Raw genomic sequence first — 21,594 nt, 5'->3', positions numbered from 1 at the left:
ATCTGATTGCCGTTTGCTTAAAACAAAACAAAGTTCTTAAGCTGTGGTAAACCGTAGCTATTGCTTTTGGCAGGTTTCTAAATACAAGCCAAAAAAAAAAAAAAAAAAAGAGGGGGGACACGACGATTAGTTTAGTTCTGCTCCCTTCCCCCTCCCCGCAGCTCTACCCGCAGCCCCCGTGGCGGGGAGGCAGCCGCAGCCGGTTCCAATTCCTACTTTCCCACTTCGCGCCCCTGCTCGCTGCCGGGGCCGAGCCGAGCCAGGACCGGCCGCGGGCTTCCTCCACCCCCCGCCGCTTCGTCCTCCCTCTCCCGCTCCATCCGATCCTCCGGTCCCCCAGGGCACAGTGTGGGAAGTACGAATTTCCGCTGAGTTTTCTCGGCAACTTTCGGAGCTCCTCTTTCTCCAGCTCCCCGCTCCGCCCGCCGCCGCCACCACCTCCCCCCCCCCCCGCGCTTTTCCCCGCTCCGCCCGCCCCCTCCGCCCCTGGGAGAGCCGGCCGAGCAGCGGGCAGCCGCGCCGCTCCGCAGCCCCACGCACCCCAGCCCGCCCCCCGCGGCACCACCGGCCCCGCCACCGCCGAACCGCAGCCCGCGGGCCGCGAGGGGTGGCCAGAGCCCGGGCGGCGGCCGCCTGCAGCCCTCCCGCTCCGCTCCGCTCGCCCGGCCGGCTGGGGCCAGCCCATGGTGCCGGGGACCGCGACCCGCAGCCGCCGCCGTGCCTGCCTGCCCGGCGCGGAGCTCAGCCCAGCGCGGAGCAGAGGAGGGGCCGAGTAGAAGCCGCGGAAGGAGGAGCGCGGTGGGGAGGGGGGGATGCCGGAGAGACACAAAGCCGGCGGGGGAAGCAGCCAACGGCTCGTCCCGGGATGGGGGCGCCGCGCCGGGTCCGCCTGATGGTGCTGCCGCCGGTGCTCTGGGGCTCCGTCCCCCTCTTCCTGCTGCTGCTGCCCGCGGCCGAGCCCATCTGCCCCGAGCCATGCGACTGCCAGCAGCACCAGCACCTCCTCTGCACCAACCGGGGCCTGCGCTCGGTGCCCAAGGCTGCCGAGCCCCAGGACATCCTCACCTACAGCCTCGGAGGCAACTTCATCGTCAACATCTCCGCCTTCGACTTCCACCGCCTGGCAGGGCTCCAGCGCCTGGACCTGCAGTACAACCGGATCCGCTCGCTGCATCCCAAGGCCTTTGAGCGCCTAGGTCGGCTGGAGGAGCTCTACCTGGGCAACAACCTGCTGCCGGCGCTGGCCCCCGGCACCCTCAGTGCCCTGGCCAAGCTGCGCATCCTCTACGTGAACGCCAATGAGATCGGCCGCCTCAGTGCCGCATCTTTCTCTGGCCTCGGTAGCCTTGTCAAGCTGCGCCTGGATGGCAACGAGCTGGGCTCACTGGGCGACTCCACTTTCTCAGGGCTGCCAAACTTACTCTACCTGCACCTGGAGTCCAACCGCATACGCTGGCTGAGCCGCGGTGCCTTCACTGGCCTGGCTAAGCTGCGCTTCCTTGACCTCTCAGGGAACCAGCAGAGCTCCCTTCGCCACCCGGACATCTTTGGGCCACTGCGCTCCCTCCACACCCTGCTGCTGGCCAGCAACAGCCTGCACCAGCTGACAGGGGGGCTCTTCCAGCACCTGCCCGGCTTGGCTAAGCTCTCGCTCAGTGGCAACCGCTTGGCTCACCTGGCCCCGGATGCCTTCACGGGGCTGGGTTCACTGAAGGAGCTGCGCCTGGAGGGAAACCTGCTGAGCCACCTGCCCGCTGCCCTGCTGGAGCCGCTGAGCAGCCTGGAAGCGCTGGATCTGAGCCGCAACGCGCTGACCGCCCTCCACCCCGCCACCTTCGGCCGCCTTGGCCGCTTGCGGGAGCTCAGCCTGCGAGACAACGCGCTGGCCACCCTTCCTGGAGAGCTCTTCGCCTCCAGCCCGGCTCTCTACCGTCTGGAGCTGGAGGGGAACGCCTGGAGCTGCGACTGCCGCCTCCGCGGCCTCAAGCACTGGCTGGGGGCCTGGCACTCCCAGGGCCGCCTGCTCACCGTCTTCGTGCAGTGTCGCCTGCCGCCCGCCCTGGCCGGCAAGTACCTCGACTACCTGCAGGACGCCCAGCTGCCTCCGCCGCAAGACGGCGGCCCCTGCCACGACGCTGCTTCTCCCTCCTCCGCCTCTCCTCCGCCGGTCGCCGAGGGGCTCGGCAGCAACAGCAGCGGCGGCGCGGTGCTGCCCCGCGGACCCCCGGGGCCGCCGCCGTCTGCCTCCACCGCCCGCCTGCTGGGGGCGCCCGAGGGCGCGGCGGCGCCGAGGGCCGCGGCAGAGGCCGCCAGCCCCACGCCGCCGCTGCCCGCCCGCCCAGGGGCCTCCGGGCCGGCGCCGCCCAGCGCGGCGTGGCCTCGGCGGGCCGGCAAATCCCGGTCGGCGCCTGCTGCCGGGATCCCCCCGCTGGTGTCCGACCCCTGCGACTTCAACAAGCTGTTCCTCTGCAACCTGTCGGTGGAGGCGGTGGGCTCCAGCTCGGTGACGGTGCGCTGGGCCGTGCGGCCGCACCGCAGCCCCCGCCTGCTGGGGCCGCCGCGTTTCCGCCTCCTCTTCGATCGCTTCGGCGCCGCCGTCAAGTTCCAGCGCTTCGTCTACCTGCCGGAGCGCGGGGAGCCGGCCGCCACCCTGCGGGAACTCCGCCCGGACACCCCCTACCTCGTCTGCGTCGAGGGCATCCTCGGCGGCCGCGTGTGCCCGGTGGCACCGCGGGACCACTGCGCCGGGCTGGTCACCCTGCCCGAGGGCGGCGCGGCGGCGGCGGCGGGCGGGCCCCGCGGCCCCGACCAGCAGCTCCTCACCCTGGTGCTGCTGGCGGTGAACGCCCTGCTGCTCTTCGCGGCGCTGGCGGCCTGGGCCTCCCGCCTGCTGCGGAAGAAGGTGCTGGGGCGGCGGCGGAAGGCTGCCCCTGTCCACGTCCGGCAGCTCTACTCCACCCGCCGGCCCCTCCGCTCCATGGGTACCGGCGTCTCCGCCGACTTCTCGGGCTTCCAGTCCCACCGGCCACCCCGCGGTGCCGCCTGTGCCCTCAGCGAAGCCGACCTCATTGAGTTCCCCTGCGAGCGCTTCATGGACAGTGGCGGCAGCGGTGCCCGCCATGGCGATGACCACCTGCTGCAGCGCTTCTCGGACTGAGCCCGCCACGCTACAGCTCACGGCAGGCATCGTGTGGGAGGTGGGAGCCGCCATGTAGCCAGGCCCGCTGCGGCCTGCGGTCTGACACTCCTGTTGCAGGCCAGCGCTGGTGCCGCATGTGAGATGGGCTTGCTGGGTGACCTGTGCTGGGAGGTCACGATTTTCTCCAAAATCGTCACTAACCCAAGAAAAAACCCAGACTGTGGTGGTAACTCTTCCTTGTCACGAGGAGAGCAAAACGTCAGGAGCTACTGCGAACAGCAGCTGGTGCCTCCCTTATGCAAACTTGGCCTTAAATATCAGTGTAGTGTTTTACAGGTGGTTTTCTCAGACGGTGGTTGGGACCGCACAAGGACACTTTGAACAGACCTTTCCAAGGCACCAGCCCTTCCTAATAAGAAGTTTGGACCAAGGGTCGTCTTTTGACATTGTTACTGTTGAGCTGTGCCTCCTGCACAGGAGTCGGCCGGAGGGCTGGAAATGTATGTTTTGCGCTGGACAGTTTGAAGGCTGTGCCATTTTAACTCAAACGGAATGTGAGGCGATTTAATGTGCGCGAGTGTGTTTTCATACTTTTTTGTAAACAGGAAACAATAATGCAGTTGGTTAGTTTTACAGGAATATATTGCTGACACCACTAGGAAAAACTAACAGAGTTTTGTAATATGTTTACAAGTGAGCAATTTTGAAATTGGTTTTGAATAAATACTGCTTGGTACTTGTACACATTAATGTGTGCTGTAGTCTTCTGGGTCCATGATGGTCAGTAGGTCACTGACCCTCACATAGTCCATCTTCATTTCTAAATGGGTGGATGCAGAGATGAACTGCTGATGGATAAATAACATTGGTGCCTTTCTTCAGAAACAATAATAGGTGAGAATCTTTCAGAAATGTGAAACAGTCTTTATCCTAACAGGCAATTCTTTCTTAGCCTTAGCCTACTAAAGTTAGAAGCTTTATGTACCTCACTGTGAAATAAAACATTTTCGTGTATTAATCTAGATTCCGTGTTTTGTGTAGCTGAGTGGGTAATGCTAAAGTTAAACTCTCATGCAGTAGTATACGATGTTTGACTTGTTTTGTTTTGTTTGAATTTTGCTTTTGGTTTTAGAGCAATGCTAATCATTTTATGATCACTTGCTCTCTACTTTCTTGGACTTTTACTTTCCTAAATATTTACAAAATGTGGTTTTGTTACTATGAAATATGGTGGTTTAGTTTACATTAATAATTCTCTTTGTGTGGTCTAGAAGTGAGCTAATTAAAAAGGTCCAGACTGTGGTTCCACTTTAAATGCAAATGTTTTAGATGGAGTTTGGTAAATTGTTGAGGCCATTGATACTACTTCTGCTCCTTTGAATTTAATGTGCAACCTCAGATGAACTCTTGTGGAACCGAATGGCTCGAAGGAAGCATTAGTGAACTATGGAGACATTCATCTCAATATCCTGCATTCATTGCTGACCTGAGGTGTTCGTGACTACAAGTTGTTTATTACCATAATTGCAAGTAGGCAATTTGGGTTTTTTTTCTTGTTTTTTTTTTTTTCTTTTTTTTCAGATGTACAAGTGTTTACAAAAGACACCATAGTAACTGGTACTTTCAATTGAACTTCAGTGACTGAATGGAGAGAACAAGACTTTATGTTCTGAGGGAATTTTGTTCAATCTTTGAATTCAGATGGAAGGAAATGAGAGAGTGCAGGGATCATTTGTCTTAATCTTTGCCTTTTAAATGGAGAAAAAAATATGATTTAAGTCTTGATTCTTGAGTCAGTAGCAAAACGTCCTGTGGGATTTTGTTTTGACAGGCAGCAGTTTTCATTAATATCAGGGGCCAAACTTGATTGTCATTGTACGGATTAAAATTTTTAATTCTTATAGATAAAATGTTGAATGGAATTAAAACTGAAGGAATCCAAGATCAGGTTTTATCTTTGTTAAGAATCTTAAATTTCTGTTCTTTTGGACCCCTGGGTACTTTCGGCCGTTTATGGCTGACTGTGGAATACCCCACTGTTTGTTGTTAGAAATGCAGTGGGGGTTATTGAGTAAAGCTGTGTATCACACTAACGTTAGCTCTATCACTGGATATTCTTCCAATGGGAGATGCATAGATGCTGTACGTGGATATAATCAATTATGTCAATAAATCCATTTGCTGAAAAAAAGTTGGTGTCTTAGATTGTATCTCATAATGCATCGCTCTTCAATCGTAGACTGGCTGTAACTCCTTCGTATTGCTAGCACTGCTGTTTCTTAGATCTGCAGAGAGTGCCTCATAGTTCATTCTCTCGCGTCTTTTCACCATACATTATGTTTTCTATTTTGGTTGTAATATGTTTGGACAGTGCAAACACTAGAGTAATTTAAATGGTCAGTTCTGAAACAGGTAGATCACTGTCCCCAGATGGAGTAATAAGATCCTGTTGTATCAATGAACTAATGATCCTTTCTAAGCTAAGTAAGAAATTATTGTTTGGGGTAATATTATTTTTTAATACTCATTGCAAATTACAGTTCTGAGGGTTTTTCAGTGTCATCAAGCTAATGATATGAATATGTTGTCACATTGCACATATATGTATTGTTCTAATTAAGAATTCACTGCTTCTTTTTAAATTTACACAAACATCTGGAGAATTGCTAGAATGAAATGGCTCTTTGCTCCAGCCTGGGAGAAGTAAATACACAACAACAACAACAACAACAAAAAGATAGGTAACAGAATGAAGTTAGTGACTTCTTAAAAGTCACGCATACTGTAACTCTAGGATTACTTAGGCATTGTGTACAGATGTTACTTACAGCTTTTCTGCAGGAGGGAGCTGTACTAGCAGATGATTGAAGAAGGAAATATCAGTGACGTTCAATGACTGAATGATGTAAATATTACATGGCTCTGTTTTTACCAGTAGTATTTATAGATATTTGTGTCCTTTTAAACATAAGGTCCTTTCTAAAGATTGACTGTAAAACCACTCCTTTCTAAGTGGGTTAATCTAATTAATTTGTGCTCAAAATATTTCTCCTTCTAGCAGAAACAGAGTTTTACTGCCCTGTTCCCTCCCGGAATCCATGCAGCTTGGGGAAGACTGAACAGAGCGCTGTTCTCTTGCTAGGGAATGTTATCAATCACAGATTGAAAATCACCCAAATATTGTCCCTTCAGATTAAATGGACTACTGATGAGGGGTCTGCAGAAGGTACCGGGGTTTCCCTGTTGGCAGCACGGCTTGGTGCAGCAGCCTCTGCCCACCTCCTGCTCCTTCCCCAATCCCCGACCCTTTGCTGCAGCCAGCTGGCACGGTTGTTTGTGCAGCTGGAAGGTAAACTGCGGAATCGATCCTCCTGGAAAATAACCTTTCCTAGTACCTTCCCTCTTCCCAATTTTCCCGCCAGCTCAATTTCTTTGATTCTCTTCAAATCGCACAAGTATTGGAAGTGGCAAAATGTGGGGCTGTAGTGCAGAGGCAGGAAAATCAGTCAAAGATGGGAAGCTGCTTAAACAATCTCGAGTGGTCTTGACACCCAGTGTGTGCACAGTCTAGGAAAGAATAAGACTATTCACATCAGATGAAAAACCTATGTAGAGTATATATCTTTACTGGAAAATCGTTAATGATTTGTGAAACTGGAAACACTTAAAAACTTCTTTATGAGATCCTAGAAACATTGAAGTTACAGCACAGAGCTAGAGAGAAATAATCTGAAGAGAGCAGGGCTGTAATGGTGTCGGTGAAGGTTTACTCATGCGTGAAAAAACCCTATTGAAAAGCACTCTGCTTGACTATCAGAGCCTGTGTTAACACAGTTGGATTTATATAAATATTGATTTCTTTATGCAGTGCTATCTTGAGTTTTCACAATGCACTGCAAATGCCACATTTTAAAATACCATCATCGTTTAAACTATGTTATTACCCTTACAAGAAGGGACTTGGTAAATTCAATATGTATTTCTTGTGCCTTTTCCTTTCTGCTCTTTCGTGGAAGAGATTTGGAAAATGAGGAACTGAGAGGGAAAAAAGAGTCTACTCCAGTTCCATCAGGATATTTACTGAACTAGTAAACCTCCATTCAGATTGTAGTGTATTAGTCCACAAAAAAATAATTTGTTTTCATGACAGTTTATGTATTTGCAGAAAACTCCTTCAGTGAGCAGGAGAAATACCACTTCATTTCCAAAAAGCTGACTGCTCGCGCTAATTCATGTTTCTCTGGCCACCAAGGGTGTGCATATGTTGAGTGAGGTCCACAAGTGAAGCATTGCTTTAAAAAAATTATTTTCGAAATCAAATCAGCCAAATTGTGTGTACACAGTGATGTATTTGATTTTTCGTCTGGGTAAATCTCTTGAGAGGAGTTGCTATATAAATGTTGATCTATAATCTGATATTTGTTAAGTTGAAAGGGGGAATAAATGTAAGGAAACACTGTGTGTGCTGGATGCTGGATTTGTTCTTTCTGCTTCATGCTAAATATAGCGTAGCTTTGGCAGCTTGTCCAAATACTGCTGTTGTGTTTTTCTCCATAAAAAGTTGAGTTTTCTCGAGAGCGTGCTTTAATTCCCACAGAAATTAAATTCCCATAGGAAAATAGTCAATTGTCTTTAAACACAAATACTTATCTTAATATCATTGTACATGAATTTATTTATATAGATGCTCCCTGATATGTTTTTAAAAATAAATCTATATCTCATTTTTTAAAGAAAACAAGGCTGTAAGAATTAAAATTAATAATACAGTGTGAATAAGTAGGTGAAAGAAAACTGCTTTAAAACATAATAGGTATATTTACTAACAAAGAAGAATATGACACTTTAAAGAGAATTTATGAGTATAGTGTGACACGTCTCATTTGTTGTTGGATTTTTAAAGGTACATTTATTTTTAATTTGATAATCTATGTCTAATAATTCTATGTCATAGAAATAAGCAGTTAGTCTAGGGATGGGGAGATCCCTACATACATAAATCTTAAAAGCTATTGTGTGCTACAAAGAAAATTAGGGTACTGTTAAAAGTATTAATTCTTACTAAAGTATTACCTGTTTTTTTTCATTGCAAAGCTCATTTGAAGTTCCTGCCAAACACAGCAGTCCTTAGCTGAAACATTAAATGGTGTCTCTTGACTTCAGACAGATAGGTGTAATCCTATTCATTACTTTACCAAAGTTTTTTTAAGGTTCAGAAAAACATATTCTGAAATCATGTTAGTATTTTTTTTCAAAATATTTCAATTTTCTGTGTATTCAGTTTTTCCAAACTGCTCTTTGGAGATCCATCCATGTGGAACCTGTACCAAGAGAGAATCTGGACAAACATTAGAACAGTCTTGCAGTCAACATATGTATACTACTTTGTAATGTAGCAAGTGTTCAGAGGTTGTGGAGCAAGGGGTATATTTTTTATAATCATGTGAGAATCAATGATCATCAAAACATTCGTGTTGGGCCGTAGCTGTGCCCTCTAGCTATGGCAAGTGTACTATGGAAATATATAGCACCTTATGCATCAGTCTGGTCTAGTCTAGTTCATTTTATTTTGTCATGTAAGACTAGAAAAGAGACTTGGTTATGAGACTTGGATTTCAAGGAAATAAAGGGGATAAGCTTTTTGTGAAGTCCTTGGCAAAAATCCCATTAGCCAGACTTTTGCCTGGCTCATTTAATTAACTTCTCTCGTGTGCAGTTTGTTTCATTGTCATTAGTTTACTCTATGTTTGCTTAGTTGCAGTAAATGTTTAGAAGTCGTTTGAAGGCTGGATACATATAATAGACAAAAATCATACACAGAAATATGAAACAAATTTTCTCATTGAGAGACTGATTTATCTCATAAAGGACAAGTATTTCACGGATGTTGTTAAAATAAATCTGAATGTCAGTTTGAAGTCAAGAAAGGAATTCTCTTTCCTTGGAACATGAAAAAGGTAGGAATGATGTAAATAATTACATGACTCTTATTTAATTCCTTGCTAATAAGATAAAAGATTGGCATTATGTTAACAAATTATGTTACATGGGAGTATGCATGTCTGGATCCAGAAAAGTTAACAGAAGTCATGTCTGTCCTACCATTTTTCATCCTGATAGTGAGAAAGACCTCTTTTGATACATCCAAATCTGTATTTTAGTACAGTTATTAACTTCATCTGTCATTGTACATATCTATCATTATACCATAGGTATTTATTTTCCTTCTATCTTGCTTAAAGTTTAAATATTAAAGTTAAAATTCAATTTAAATACTGAAGTTACTTAGCATGGTAGCAGCCCCTATGTACCTACAGTAAAACAATTTGAAATAAGGGAGAATACTCAGTGGCAATACCTATCAGATGAAAGGTCAGAAATAATTTTGCTGTAGAGGAAAAGCATATTTCAGAAAAAAAAAATGTTTTGTTTATAACTGAAAGAGAACATGGTTTATTTGCCATTACTGTGTCATGATCTAAATCTTGAATGAGTATACTGCAAGACAAGGCTCATATGTTAGACTTATGAGACAATTTGGAGTATTGCTCAGTACATATAGCAGATGTTTTAGCATGCCATTTTTTGCAGCAAAAGCTTGATCCCTCTTCTATTTTTGCTCTGAAAAGATTTCAAGATTCTTAATGTAGGTACTCATTGATAATAGGTCTCTAGCAATGGAATTAATTGTATTGCAGCACTATGCTCTAGTGTTCATCTTAAAAAAGAAAAAGCAAAAGCAAAAAAAAAAATCATTTCTCAGGTCTGATCAGCTTGGAGAGATGAACCTGAGTTTTAACTGTCACGGAGATGTCTTTCTCAGCTGGTAATTACCAAAGAGGGTGAATCTTTCAAGATCATTGTAGTAAGTTGTTAACTCTGAAGCCTAAAGATGCCAAATTGTTTCTTTGTTGATGATATTACCATAGGGACCCAACTAACTAATTTTCCCCCAGACAAAACTTCTTCACTTCCTCTTGTTGCCTAAAAAGATCTACTTATTATTTAAAATATTTTGTCAAAACCTTCAGTTTTAATTTCTACCGGCAGTGCTTATACATTAGGTATTGACAGCATAAAACTCTGCAACCCATTGCAGCTTTATAATGTAAGAGTGACTGAAGTAACTGAGAGATGACTGTACTCACTGAGTTCAGTATGAAAATAATAAAGTAGGAAATGTGTCAACAAATCTGGAACTTGGCAGTAGTTCCTGTAAGCCTGGTGCAGGTGCTGGGATCCTTGCTGTACATTTCTGCAGTGCTGCTTGTGCCTTCCATCTGACTGCCCTTGCTGTTGCAGCACTGCCTTCTTCTGACATCTTACTCATTGGCACAGGGTTTTTCCCAACAGATTAGGGATGTTCTGTTCAGCCTGATATCCATTAAATTATTTGGTTTTTTCTTACATCATTTTTAAAATTCTATGTAATGGGAGTTTGTTTGGGTTTGCTTTACCTGGTTTGAAATAGAGATAACAACTGTTTAAAACAGACTCTGCTCTTAGAAAGAGAAGGAAGGAGTACGTGAATTTTAGGTAAATCCTGCTTAAATGGAAGTTATTTTATTCAGGAACGATTTGCGATTGGAATGATTCACTGGGATCCCACTGATACTGTTTGGCACAAAGGGAAGTGCAGAGGCTTCTGGTTTTCCTGCCAGGATGTATCCTTAAGAATCTGAGACTGCAGAGGTCCAGTGGGAACTAAAGCCACCCCTTCCTTCCTTTTCTGTGACTCAAATGGAAAAGACATTCAAGGTTAGCGTCTTTTTCACTGGAATGGCTATGAACTTTATTTATTCTATAAAATATGTATTGACCCAAGCTGACTTTGTAACTGAAGAGTTATAAACAAGTTTCACACTAAAGGCAGCACCAAAAACCTGACATTTTTAGAGACAAAACCTCCTTACTTTTCCTCTGTAAAACCAAAGTCAGCCCAGACTGAAGTAACTAGCAGTTTGCTGAAGGTGTTAACAGCTTTTTGAGGTGTCTGTAATACGCAACTGGGTGCACTTCATTCAGTTAAAATAGTCTCTCATATATTTTATTTAGAGATATTTAGAATATATCCCAGGTGTAAAATACTAATGAATTCCAAACTGTTAGCTTGCAGTGATGCTGACCTACTTAGATTTTGGATTCATTTGTTGTTTAAATTTGCACTTGCAAGTGCACCTGAGGCGTTCCTGAACTTCCCTCTGGCAATCTGTTTTCATCCAACCTGCTAAAATCACCCACCATTCCAATTAGCACAACTCTACCTGGAAAACTGCTACCATTCTCACTTGCAGCTTTTTACTTTCAGCTTTTCACTTACACTATGGTAGAAAATAATCTTAATCTACAAGCTCCATTCTACAGGAGAATGGACAGTTTTCCCAACCTTCCAAACAGCCAAACTCTAACAACCAGAACAGATTTGGAGTGGAGGGTGGTTTGCTGTGGTAAATAACTGATGGATTAGAGGTTTGCAAATACACTATATATAGCATATATAATATACAGTTGCAAAAGTCTGCCACTAGTGACAGTAGTGGCAGGACCCAAACGTGTATGAACTGGAATAATTATGTGGCTGTTCAGACTGGGAACTCTATAAAATTTTGGCATATGCAAAACACTGTTTTATACCTTTAGAACGTAACAGTTATTTTCTTTTGTAGTCTTTGTTGTTTGGTTTTTTTTTTCCCAAAATGGTCTTTTGTCTTCTTCCCTGTTCTATTACCTCCTTCTGTCTGGCTAGAAGGTTTTGGATTAATTCAGCAAAAGTGACTGGAATATGTGTTTAAGAATGCTGAGCATCCCATGTGTCTGAGAAGATGTAGGTGCTTAGAAAATAGTATACCTCAGAAAATGTGTGAAATACAGGCTTCAGGAGGGATTTGACTTCAACACTGTGGTCATTACATGGATAGCTGTCCAAATTCCTGTGTTATCATCCCTGTTTATCCCCTTACAATGGTTAGCTGCCTTTTGTTTCTTGTGTTAAGGTGTCAAGTTTTTTACCTTTTATGTTGTATTTTGACCTGGTCCTGACTACTGTAGCCACTCAGATTGCATTTCTCTCCAGAGCGGCCAGAACTTGTATTGCATATTGGTTTTATGTGATATCAATGAAATACAAGAGAAGAAGGATTATGGATTCAGAAAATGTGTTTCTTGCCTAAAGCTTTAACATTCAGCTGACGTTAATCAAGGCAGACAGCCCCAGTGATCTATAATTTTGTCTAATTCTTCAGGAAGACGGCTGCCTCTCTCCTGAGAGAGGAAAAGCTGTCAGACTTCTCTTGTTCTGCATCTGTGATCTTTCTGGTTTGGATGAAACTAGTTTCCTAAGTTTCTTTATATAACGAGGTAAAATCCAGACAAACAGGCCAGTGGTAGAGCTTTTATCACCTGTATGTCTTTTCACATCAAAGAGCTTGAATAGCTGCCTGTTTTTCAGACAGTGCCCTTTGGACCTAAAGCGGTCACAAGCTGACAGGAACAGTCAGAAACCGAATTTTTGTTCATGAATCTGAATATTCAAACCAAGAGTATTTCATACGTTATACAGAGGAATTCTGAATCTGGTGTAGTTCTTCTGAAAGCACAAGTCTCATTTTAGGCAGCCTTCTGTTTCTGGTCCCCAGGGGAGCTGCCCTGCAGAGCGGTCCCTCTCTCCCATGCCACCCCTCTGTGCGCCGCTGGGATGAGCCTGCATTTCTCAGAAGCCTCTGGAGGTTTTGTTTTTGTTTGTTTGCTTCTTGTTTTGTTTGTTTCCTGCTTATAATAGGCCATATCCATATTCTTTCTTTTTTTTTTGCCGTGTCAGGTTTTTAAACGTCAGGATTACAGCAGCTGGGCCATTACAGCGGAGCTGCTGAAACTGATGTAATGGCCTCTGTGTGTTTTGAAGTCGGGAGTTAGAATCAACGCTTTATAATGCTGAAGCATTTTAAACAATCTTTGTTTCGTAATTCCTCTGCCCTTTTGGTGTCCTCACATTCTCAATTTACTCTTCTAAAAAAGTTAGTAGAGCTTTTCTGACTAATCTTTTCCATGTAAATCATTATGCCTCACCCATAAATATAAACTTCCAAAGAGCAAATACTTTGCATCTGAAAAGGTCAGAATGCCATGGATTTTCCTGAGGGGACAGAAGCCCTCTCAATACATCCAGGAAGGCTTTATTAAGCATCCATTTAAAACTACAGAAAGTTAAGTATCGCTTTGCAAAAGAGATTGTTTTGAGAACAGCAGGAATGTAACTAAAACTATGTTTATTATATGTTACTAACAAATTTAGACTGCAGGATTACAGCATAAACCCACAGTTGTTTATTTACTAATCCTCCAGATTAAACAGTTATTCCTAGAATTATTTGGTTTATCAATGTAAATACATTATGCCAAACTGGTGTAGCACAATGGATCCCAAGGCAGGCCAGTTTTTGCTAATTTCAGTGGATCTACATCAGACCTGAACACGAGCCAGTCTTTCTCTTTTCCTGCTTCCACTTAAAAAATTAGCTGTAGATATGAAGAACTGGTGGTCTATTTAAACAGGAGTCTGATTAAACAAATCAATTATTGATCTTTTCCATGTATCTGTGAAGTTATATTGTCATCATCTGTGACACAGTGTGTGAAACTAATTGATTTCTGGAAGATGTTCATCTGTGATTCAGCTACGCCCATTATACTTCTTGGAATATCACACGGAAAATGAAGCTACCAAAAGGAAACATCTGTTTGTATCTAAAAACCCAAACATTTCTGAAGTTTAGCAACATGCATTCTTCTTGGGGCTGCCACCTATTATACTCAGCTCTAGAGCAAATACCAAAAGGATACTTGAAGTGACCTTTTGTATCAGATTAAACAAAATGAGAAAACACTTGGCAATCAGACTTCCTCTGCTAGGCCATGGGAAAAAGCAGAACAGAGGAACAGATACAGTAAAAACATATTAATTCAATCTCATTTCCTTTAGAAGAGTTCAGCAGTGAAAAGAACAACTGATTGTGAAAAACCTGAGGTCTCTGTAATTTGGCACCTCTTGAAGCCTGGTTAGGTTGTCCTGACAAGGGCTATCACAAGCAGCAATAAAACGAGAGGGGATGAAGAAAAACCAATGACTAGAAAACATTACATGGGAAATATTTGTCTTTCAAAAGCTATTTCTTAGGCAGAAAATATCCCCAGTGGACAGCAGTCTTAGTATCAGTGTTCTTGTTGCATGTTAACACACACTGGCTTTGAATTTTTTTTCACATATTTCTTTAAAACACTGTGGATTTCAAGGTTTCCCGTGCCTGTGTAAATCTCTGACTCCCTTGTTTGTTGGTGTGCTGAGCAAAGCTGGGGGAGGAAAACAAACTGTAGTTTCCCAGTGAGGTTAAGCTGGCACAAGTCAGAATGCTGTTGAAATAATAGTGCTGTCTGCTGATGGATGCTCATCCCTTCCATCTGTCCATCCAGCACATGCTGAGTAATACTAGTACTGGTACTATACATTGCCTTGCTGATCGTTGTCAAGGTCACTGGATTGTTTATTTGTGTCTGTGAATGATAATACATTAATAATAGGAACAGCCAGCTCTACTAAGCAAATGATAGATCTATGAGCAAATGACATCCCACTCTTAAAGGTGAACTGATAAAGCAGCCATCAGGGAAGGAAGGATAAATGCAAATGTTTAACTGTTGTGATGACTGGGATTATTGTGCAGTAGGTCTCTACACCAAGGACCTACCTAAGGAGGTTTAATTTTAGACCTTCAGTGCACTAGGGGTAGTTTGGTTTGGTTTTCTCAAACTGGTTGTTCAATATCACAGATGATTCTCTAACTGTTGCAGCCTACCTCCAGGGCACCTTGGTCCTTGCTGCTGCTGCTTCCTGTCCACAGCATTTCCTCATGCTCCGATCCTGGAGTCCTTCCCTGTTTGCAAGTGCTCAACCCCGGCAGGCTTCTCCTAACTGGATGGGACGCAAAGAACAACCTCCCTCCGCCTTCCAGAGGGGAGCAGCTGCGAGGAGAGTGGGAAGGCATGAGGACACTGAGGTTTCCACCACAGCCATGTGTGGGCAAGAAGCCCAGAGGACAAACTGTATCTTCAAGACCAGTTGTGTAGCCAATAGGCAAGGATGAAAAAAAAAGAGAGGGAGACTTTGCCTGGAGACAAAACTGCAGTGATGACAAGGATGATGGCCAGACAAGGGCTTGGTGAGGAAAAAAAAGTTGCAGCATGCAGAATCTTTGGCCGGGTTATGAAAATTCAAGGCCAGAAGTGCTCGTAGGGTTGCTTTGGCCTGCTGAATTGTTCCAGTCTTGCATCCCTGTCTAACAGCCAGGAGATAGAGCTCCCTGTTTGCTTGGGTTTTTTTTAGAAGAAAGGAATATAGGTGTTTCAACACTCTCCCCACCCCACACACCCCTTTACCCATCTGCACATTGAGTAGTCAGAGATCACTTGTGACAGAATTTTTCTTGAAAAAAAAAGGGCCCATCCACACTGTAGGCTGCTACCTCCAGCAGCAAAGTCTTATTGTTTATCAGTAAGCAGATCTAAAAGCAGTTTAAATAGAATCACAGACAATTCCTGGCTCTGGGGTAGCTGGAAGGAGAGGCACCACAGCCAAGTTCCATCTTTGACAAACAGCATTGCTGCTTCTCCATTTCTCCCTGCATGTGTTGCAGTATATTGCACTTGCTCTGCCGGGCACCTGGCACAAGGCTTACGACTGTGGATTGATGCTGTTAAATCACAAATAATGGCAAATATCACATTTCTTGGAAATAAAAGTAATTTCTTTAAAAGCTGCTGAAAGTCATGGGAAACTTGCACTGCCGAAGAGCTGTATGTGTAAGCTCCCATCAGGGTAATGGTGGTGTTGGCTGGTTGTTGCAGGATAATTTTTAGCAAATGTGGGTGGACTTTGCATGGAGTTGCTCTTCTGCTTATAAAAGAGATGGTGGTGTGTGGGCAAGTACGTAGGGTTAAATTCAGTTCTTATTTCAGCCACAAAATGGGAAGGTAATTGAGTGCTGTAGGTGATTTTCTGGAGTAAATGGAATTTTCTTCCTCTGCTCTCACTGGAGGTCCCATGCAGAGTGTGCAGAGGTGTGGAGCAATTCTCCACTGCGGCTGACCTGCCCAGACTGGTAGAAGAGCTCTTGGGGGAAGATTTGGCCTCTGGAGTAGGAGTTTTCTAGACTGAGAGTTCAACTGGTGGTATGTATCCCTGGAGAACCTGGTGGGTTCAGCTCTGAGAAGAGCTCAGGGCACACAGTTATCTAAGCATGCTTTTAAACACTCAGGATGCTCACAGCAGGCACTATGCAGATATTCTACATGTAGCCGTCCTCCTCGGACCTCCCAGCTTTTCTACTCACAGTCAGAGATCAGTAAGAACCAAAACCCCTGCAGACTCTGTAAGGCCAGAAAAGCTGACTGAAAGAGAAAGCTGTACTGGATGTCCAAAATAGTAGCTGAATTTTTGGAACTAGGGATACAGAGAAGGGAGCACAAACAAACATGCATTTCTCAAATGCAGTTCTTATGCTATTTTCATCTTTGTATCATTTTTGGTTTTTTCTTCTCTCTCTTTCCTTCACTTTTTATGTTCACCCATTTTTCTGTGTTTTCTTTCTACTTTTTCTTGTAACACCCTGCCACTAACATTGTTCTCACAGGTCTGTTAGAGCCCTCACAGTATTCTTTCTGGCTCAGTGTTCATTAACCTTTTATGTTGTGTTGCAGAAAAAAAAACCAGATTAATTATATTTTGAAGATTCCTAGCGTCTCTGCTGACAGATTTTCTCATGGTAACTTTGACCTGTGTTCTGAGCACACCTTCTCTTTTCTCCTTGCTTCATAAAAAAAAAAACCAAAAACATGAGGCTTAGAAATAAACTAATCTAAGCCCCTTGAAAAATCTTGGTTCAAGAATGTTTCCTTACAAGTTCATCCTTGGGGATGCACAATTTACCTGCTCAGAATTTTGATGTTGTACATAATTACAGAGTTGATTTATTAGGACTATAAACAAGCTAGTCATTAATTTGATAATGTATATACAAAACTGGATGACACAAAAAACCTCGGCTCATTTGTTCTCTGCCCGAGTTGCCCTAGCAGTCTGCAACATCCGTGCCTCCAGGCCTTTTCTCGCTGTACATAGTTCCTCCTGAAAACTGTGGAGCATTTCTAGGCCAGCTAGTTTTCTTTCCCCATTTTCTCCCTGTTTTACTTGGATCCCCTTTCCTAATACAAAAGCACACTTATCTCTTTCTCTTGCTTGTCCAAACATCCTTGTTTGACTTGGTGAATGAGTTTATATGTCTCCTTCATAAAATTTGGAAGTATATTTATTCTGAAATTAGTAAGTTTCGGTCTCCAACCACTTTCATAGACATAGAACAAAAGTTGCTGTATTAGGTTTCAACCTCCATGTTGCTCGAGGCGTATCCATTTCAGTAGATGCTATTCGGTTTAAAGACTGACTGTAGACTTCTGTGTGGTTGTGGTGGTGCAACCTCCCTCGCTCTGGAGCCACCCGGTGCTTGGTGCTATTCCTCTGCTCCTGGGCCTCATACCAACCTAGGGTAAGCCAGGAATGGACTGTAAGTACAGTGAACCAGAGCATTAAGGCACCCCCTTGATGCACCTGGCTACTGTTTTAAATGATGAAAATAATAACAACAGCCAGTTTTCTCCTGGCAACCTAGCCCATCTTAGCCCAAGTCAAAACATAGGTATGTGACACCAGAAACAACTAGTGGATAGCACCAGAATATTTCGCCATCTGAGTTGGGCTAAAATGGAAAAGTACCTGACAAAAGTCAACTATCTCAGACCCTATAAATAGTGGCCCTAAATGAGAACCATTGAGCTCTCCTGGATTGCAGATGCTGTGACTAGCATCTCCCCTGAGTTGGGATGCCTCTCAGGCAAAGCCTCCTTAGACCAAAGGGGTTTTAAGGACCATCTGCCAGCAAAGTTGATGAAAGGCCAGGGCGAAGTATATGCACTGTGTTCATTAAGTGAAAATCAAGTATTACCCTTTGTCTAGACACTTGAACCTCTAGCAATGGTGAGGTTGGTTAGTCAGGGTTTTTTTTTTCTCCAGAATGAAAATGTCCTCTTCATAGTCTTTGACTGATTTCAGCTTTGTGACCCTTGAGCCTGTTCAGATCCTGTTCAGCAAACAACATGTGGTAAATTAAGTCATTCTTCCTATCTACCTAGTGTCCATAAACAGTCAGTGGTTTTCCCATGCTGTACCTGAAACAATTCAGTAGATTTTTGTTAGGACCAAGCTTTCATCTTGTTTCTCAGTGAGTTTGAGGGTTGATCTGTGTTTTAGTATTCAAATATTGTAGCTAAAACCACAGTCAGTATTATAAATTGCCATCTAAATAACATGGAAACTTCTGATCAGGTGGCCCCACCTTTGTAATTACTACTTCCTCCTTGGAGTAATCATATCATCACAACAATTACAATCACTTTCAGTGAAAATACAAGCATAGACAACCACTGACACTGGGTCACGTCCAATTTAGAAGTCACTGGAGTAATTGCCAGCAATTTGCCCAGCTGCAGTCATCTGTGCTTTTAATTTAATTTTTTTTGGCGTCAATTCTCCTTCTAGTTTCACTTTGATCAGTGTCTGGGAAGAAGATGTAAACAATGATGGTATTGGTCTGCACTTGCAGTTACTCTGTTTTGTTTTGGAGGAGGGTTTTGCAGAAATGCTGAAGGGAATATAAAAATGGTTTTCATTTACACTTTTACCATGCCCTTTTAGAGCCCTCTCACAATGAATAAAATATTCACTTTTTTTTTTTCTCTCCTCAGTGCAGCATAAAGAAGCCTCAGCAACACTGTCAATTCCAGCCATACAGAAATTGCAAGCATTAGCAAAACAGTGGATTTGGTGTTCATTTTAATTTTCTTTCAATGGTTCAAATTAGACTGTTTTCTATATTAAAAAATTCTTTGTGACAGAGAGGGCTGGAAACATACTTTAAAATGAAGAAAAAAAAAGAAAAATGTCTCTTGCAAAAATGTGGTAGATCAAGAGCTGGGTGGTTTAAGAAAAATAGTAACATTTATGTAAAGTTGTAAATTTGAAGCGCTGTAATGCAAATCAGACTGTAAGACTCATCACCAGAAAACAGTGCTAGATAAAGAAAGGGGATTGAGTTTTCAGATGAGGGAAGTCTTAGTTATGAATTTTAATGTTTAGCTTTCTGATCAAAATGCAGACTGTAATCTTGGTCCATGTGATTTTCTGGCTTGATTTAATGGGTTCTAGACAGTCTTGACAATCCCTCCATATATTGTAGAGTTCACAATCTAGTTCCAGAGTTCTAGATAGAGCGTTCCTTCCTTTCACTATCTGATGAGGCATATTTGGTTATATAAAAACCTTTGTGAAGAACAATTTCTGTAAACAAAAAGAAAAAAAAAGTGACCAATCTGCACATGATTTTTTAAAAAAAGTGTGTTCAAGGGAATTAACTTTCTAAAGTAATTTTAGATGTACGTTTATGCTACAGTTAAAAAATTTAGCTGTCTTGAAAAATCATGTTCAAACATAAAACATTTGAGGTAATTTAATAGTTGGCACTTAAAGTAACTGCAATTTGATGTTCAATTCAAACCAGATGTTTATTTTTTGCAAGAAGTCTATTCTGCTGTCAGGGGAGAGAAAAAGCGTTCAAGGTTACGGAGCAGACATTTCTTACTGCAGTTGATTAGAACAAATTACCAAGAGCTGCACTTCACATTTGAAAGACTGAGGCGTTTATGATCTCAGACCCCAACAATTAAAGAAAACAAAAATAAAGGGATTGAAAGTATACATACTGTGAGCAGTTAAACTGCAAGAATGTCGTGGATCCCAAACAGCTGGATTCCATTTGAACTCAAAAAGTTTAATAGCATAAGCCTGCACATCTTCTTTTCCACTTCTGAGGATCATCTGCCAGAGGGAGAAGCCCCCCCCCCCCTCATTTCCTTGCACTGTACAATTGTGTTACGGAATAAAATGACTCGATGTGCTGGAGCAGAACCAGTACTTTTAAACCAGGGAAAGATATATAGCTCTTAGAGAAGATCAGTTTAATCTAAAGGAAACAAAGCTAATAAAACATCCAACTTCAGTAGTTAAAGGCTTGCAGGAAAGTTATTTTATTCAGGTACCAAGCAAGCCGGTAACATTGATGCATTGCCGAAATTTTAAGAACATGGCATCTTAAAATGTGCCCAAAAGTTATTTCCTACTCATTGTTTTGAATGATAGGTCTGTTGTCAAGCTAACTGGACACTTGACAATGACTCCTCTGTACATTGTCCAAACTTATTATTTGGAAATAAATTTAGTGAGGAAAGAATAGGGTAAAAAGTAATCCTTGTTCAAAACAGTAGTGATCCAGCAACAGCGCTGAAAGAAATCAACAATGTGCTAGACGTTTCTCTAGGAGGGACTGCAATTTAATGCTCTTCAGACTCTTGCTTTTGTCTCCACTCACACACAGGGTCTGCAGAGACCGTCTGTGGTGTGTTAAGGAATGCACAATTCCTGTCTCATGTCATAAAAGTTTGCTTCCCAGGAAGATACTGGTTCTGCTGTCTGTGGAACCCTTCATGCACATGAAAGGAGAGGAGGAATTGCTTTTTGACATGTAATTTAACAACGCTAATTAAATAAAGATATCCACAGTGCACTGAGTAGCATTAATTACAGCCCGTTTTGCAGAGAGTGCATGTGTAGAGGGGGAATTGCACAGAAGCCAAATCACATAAATGTGTTTTAAGTACATGTGCTGGAACTTCACCAACTCCAGCTCTAATAGCAGCTCAGGAGGGAAAGTCCTGCTGCTGACCCTGGGCTCTTTGGGGGAAGAACTGAAAAAAAGTCTTTGGGTCAATCTTGAATTGCAGGCAGGGGCTGTATGAGGCAACTTGGCTTTCAGATAGTCAGCTTTCCTGAAGTGCAGCTCACATTCTCAATGTCCAGAGATGAAGAAGAAGTCAATGTAAGTGAGATAGTGACAGAGTTTCTGTGCTCCTTCTGGCTTGGTTTACAGTCAAAAAAAAATGTATTTTTTCAGTACAGAACAAAAAGCACATAGACTTCCAAAGCCTGAGTGGGTTATCGTTGGCTGTAATGCTGAATTTTGGCCCTGAAGCATAAGCCTGCACAGCATGACTAGATGGTACTTCAAGGATCAGCTAACTGACCTATGCTAGAGAGGATGCTGAAACTTTGGTGCAATTAATGGATCAAGATAGCGAGGCCACAGAGCTGCTGTGATGGATCATTACAACGATTCAGTGGCTGTTAATCCAGCATCTCCCTGTTGCTAAACAACCCACTTGTTATATAGTTCACTTTTTACCCAGTGTGTTGCTTCTGGCTGAAAAAAATGTCCCTGACTTGAGCCACGGTGTGGTCA

At 43.6% G+C, this 21,594-nt stretch overlaps 1 protein-coding gene across 1 annotated transcript; it reads left to right on the top strand.

Annotated features, from left to right (window-relative positions):
- Window positions 1–820: 820 nt before the first annotated feature.
- On the top strand, window positions 821–5,330 carry TRIL (TLR4 interactor with leucine rich repeats). Its single transcript, XM_086742590.1, has one exon. It carries the CDS (start codon window positions 866–868, stop codon window positions 3,155–3,157), a length of 2,292 nt encoding a protein of 763 aa, XP_086598716.1. The 5' UTR covers window positions 821–865; the 3' UTR covers window positions 3,158–5,330.
- Window positions 5,331–21,594: the final 16,264 nt, after the last annotated feature.

Source organism: Chlamydotis macqueenii, chromosome 2 (assembly GCF_036417535.1).
Source record: "Chlamydotis macqueenii isolate bChlMac1 chromosome 2, bChlMac1.mat, whole genome shotgun sequence".
In the NCBI taxonomy this organism is placed as follows: domain Eukaryota; kingdom Metazoa; phylum Chordata; class Aves; order Otidiformes; family Otididae; genus Chlamydotis; species Chlamydotis macqueenii.
Note: the sequence above shows the minus strand (reverse complement) of the source record. Positions and strands in the feature narration are given on the sequence as shown.